Source organism: Austrofundulus limnaeus, unplaced genomic scaffold (assembly GCF_001266775.1).
Source record: "Austrofundulus limnaeus strain Quisiro unplaced genomic scaffold, Austrofundulus_limnaeus-1.0 Scaffold144, whole genome shotgun sequence".
Classification (NCBI taxonomy): domain Eukaryota; kingdom Metazoa; phylum Chordata; class Actinopteri; order Cyprinodontiformes; family Rivulidae; genus Austrofundulus; species Austrofundulus limnaeus.
In genome coordinates, this window is record NW_013952546.1 from 646,678 (window position 1) to 649,694 (window position 3,017).

Here is a 3,017-nt window from a genome sequence, read left to right on the forward strand (position 1 = left end):
ACAGGAACAGCCGAAGTGCATTTGTTTACGTACAGAAACAGCCGAAGTGCATTTGTTTACGTACAGAAACAGCCGAAGTGCATTTGTTTACGTACAGAAACAGCCGAAGTGCATTTGTTTACGTACAGAAACAGCCGAAGTGCATTTGTTTACCTACAGAAACAGCCAAAGTGCATTTGTTTACCTACAGAAACAGCTAAAATGCATCTGAGTCTAGAATCTTCGGGTCTACAGAGGACTTCATTTTTGACTCAGTGAGAGCAAAGAGCCCAAACCATCAGTCTCCACCTCCGTGCTTCACAGCTACTGTGAGGTGTTTGTGCTGACTTCCTGTGTTATGTGCTGCAGTGCATTGTGGGTAAATATCTCCCGGTTCTAAACCTCTTCTCATTTCTTCAGAGGAAACTTTACAAACCAAACTCGTGTTGCCAGGTTGCTTTTAGAAAAGGAGGTTTTCTCTCAACAAGCCATGACCTTTGACCTGATAACTGAGACCTGCATGGTCTGACCTTCAGGGTGAATTCACTGGGACATCAGCTTGTAAAGAAGCTTTCTCTCAGCAGAACGACTGCTGATAATTTTTTGAAACGACCTTTGACCTTTTCTAGATTGAGTGACAGCAGCTTCTCTGTGGTCTTTCTGCCCTAATGTTGTGACACACACACACACACACACACACACACACACACACACACGTTTTGTTTCTAATTTCTCTGGTTGCAGTAAAAGAGGTTTTCTGTTTCCTTTGTTTAAAGAAATAAAAACTGTAAATAACGTCATGTTTTCATTCATCAGAGGTTATATTTACCCATTTTTAAGACCTTGGTGAGAACCAGTTAATTTTTATGATGTCTTGAAACATTAAGCCTTAAAACATCGTGACCGCATTCTGCTGTGGATTCATGAGAAATTTATTTCCCTTAAATTATCCGAGTGCATCTATCCGCATTTATGGAGATATTTCAGGTGAACAACCTTGAATTTATCCACTAGAAACGAGTGCACCAGATACTTCATAATTTAAAAACAGAAAGAAAAAACAGCTTTAGTAGAGCTCGATTCTGTAGCAAAACGTTTAATTTGACCAAATCAGAATAATCTGCTGATTAGTTTATTTGATCAGTGACCAGTTGTTCAAACTAAACAACGATATCATCTCCTGACAGATAAACTGAGGAATAAAAGAGGTTGTGTGTTTTCGGCTGTTTCTGATGAGTAATAAAAGTCTGTATCAAACAATCAGATTGGCAGCTGCCTCTGAGGAAACGTTTTGTGCTGATTGTGTCAGAGCTGCAATCAGGGATTATTGTGACTCATAAATTTACTAGTTTTTTTGGACCTGAGCGTCGTTGGACCAGACTGCAGCTTTTCACTCTCTGTAGACGGTCTCAGCTCTGACGGGAAGAACCGTGGCGTTATTTCCAGAGGTACAGTGTTCATTACATTAAGACTGGGGTCTGCAACCTGCGGCTCTGGGGCCACATGTGGCTCTTTGGTCCCTCTGCAGTGGCTCTTTGAAAATATGACCAAACATAACAGAACTTTTTGTTTGTTTGTTTTTATACACACAACAGAAATAAATTTGTATGCAAATATGTGATCAATACTACTAATACAAAAAGTAAAACTGTTGTTACTTAAATAATCCAAGTTCTTTCTCTCAAATCCATCAGAGTTACCTTTAAAGAATTTGAAGGTTACATATTAATAATAATTAAAAACAAAATATGCCTGAAAAGTTCAGTTGTACTAGTTTTTATGAAATTAAGTATGAACTTTATACAGTATTTTTCTCCTTTACATGAATCTGGTCTTAATTTGTCCTGAAGTGTAAAAACAATAATAAATAATAAAATTCTCAATGTATTTATTATTTTTATTATGTCACCTCCATTGGCCGTAAAGGTTCACAAAAAGGCCTCAAAAAGGCCCACGGACCACCAGTTGATTATCAAAGTTGAAGCTTGTTTTGCAGCTCTGGACACATTTTATTAGTGAGTCAAGGAGCAGAAATGACTCTTTTGATAGTAAAGGCTGCAGACCCCTGCATTAAGTAATCTTTTAAAAATGATAAAGTGATACTTTAATTTCTTTATTTTAAAGTTTAACACTTCGTTAGGCTTTACAAATTTAAATATGACTAAACTCATAATGAACGAGTTGTTTGTGCTCTCTAATAAAAACACAAAGCAGGGTTAAATACAACTTTCCCAGTAATTCTGAGCAGTTTTATGACTTTTACTTTTCTTATTGGTGAAATTAATTTTTACCAAAGTCGTAACTGTTGAGGTATTTTAGTTATTATTTTAAAGTACTTTATACACGCCTGGTTATTTCTTTTAAACTCCTACATTACTGGACCACTTCCTGTTTGTCTGCATCTACTTCCTGTCCTCTTTAACCCCAGCTGGTTGTGCTGGAGGTGTCTTCTCTCCACTGTTGCCTCTGGGTTCTGATTTAAACTGGACTGCTTTTAAAACAACTATGAATGAACAGGTGGTGTTTCTTACCTGTGCAGCTGGATCTTAAGCGTGACCACGTGGTAGACGTCCTGCAGCATGTCGGCCACCGTGGCGTCCGGCGCGTCTGTCACGTAGGACAGGGGGACGGGGTTCCACTTGCCCACCTGAATCATACCTGCGGCGGGAGTAAAACACCGTTAGAAAGAAAGAAATAACAGATGTGGACTCGCCGGAGAGCGAGCCTGAGCCTCTGAGGTTTTCTGTCGTTGCTTAATTTAAAACGGTAACACATAGGAAGTGCGAACAGCACCATGTGTAGGCACCCAAGAAGCATCTTGGTGCCATAATCACCCTCCGCTCCGCTTTAGTTATTAGTGAAATCACAACAACCGTGTGAGAATTCCTCCTGACACCGTCTTAAAACCAGCAGCAGCCCACACAGCAGGACGGGAGGAGGACTGCTTATGGTCGAGGTGGATTACTGTGTGTGTGTGTGTGTGTGTGTGTGTGTGTGTGTGTGTGTGTGTGTGTGTGTGTGTGTGTGTGTGTGTGTGT

At 39.8% G+C, this 3,017-nt stretch overlaps 1 protein-coding gene across 1 annotated transcript in view; it reads right to left on the reverse strand.

Annotated features, from left to right (window-relative positions):
- satb1b (SATB homeobox 1b) overlaps positions 1-3,017 on the reverse strand; it is a gene marked incomplete at its 3' end in the record, with an annotated part of 52,279 nt that overhangs the window by 34,846 nt on the left and 14,416 nt on the right. The window contains 1 exon segment of the mRNA XM_014016387.1: positions 2,511-2,637. Coding sequence (XP_013871841.1) covers positions 2,511-2,637 — 127 coding nt within the window.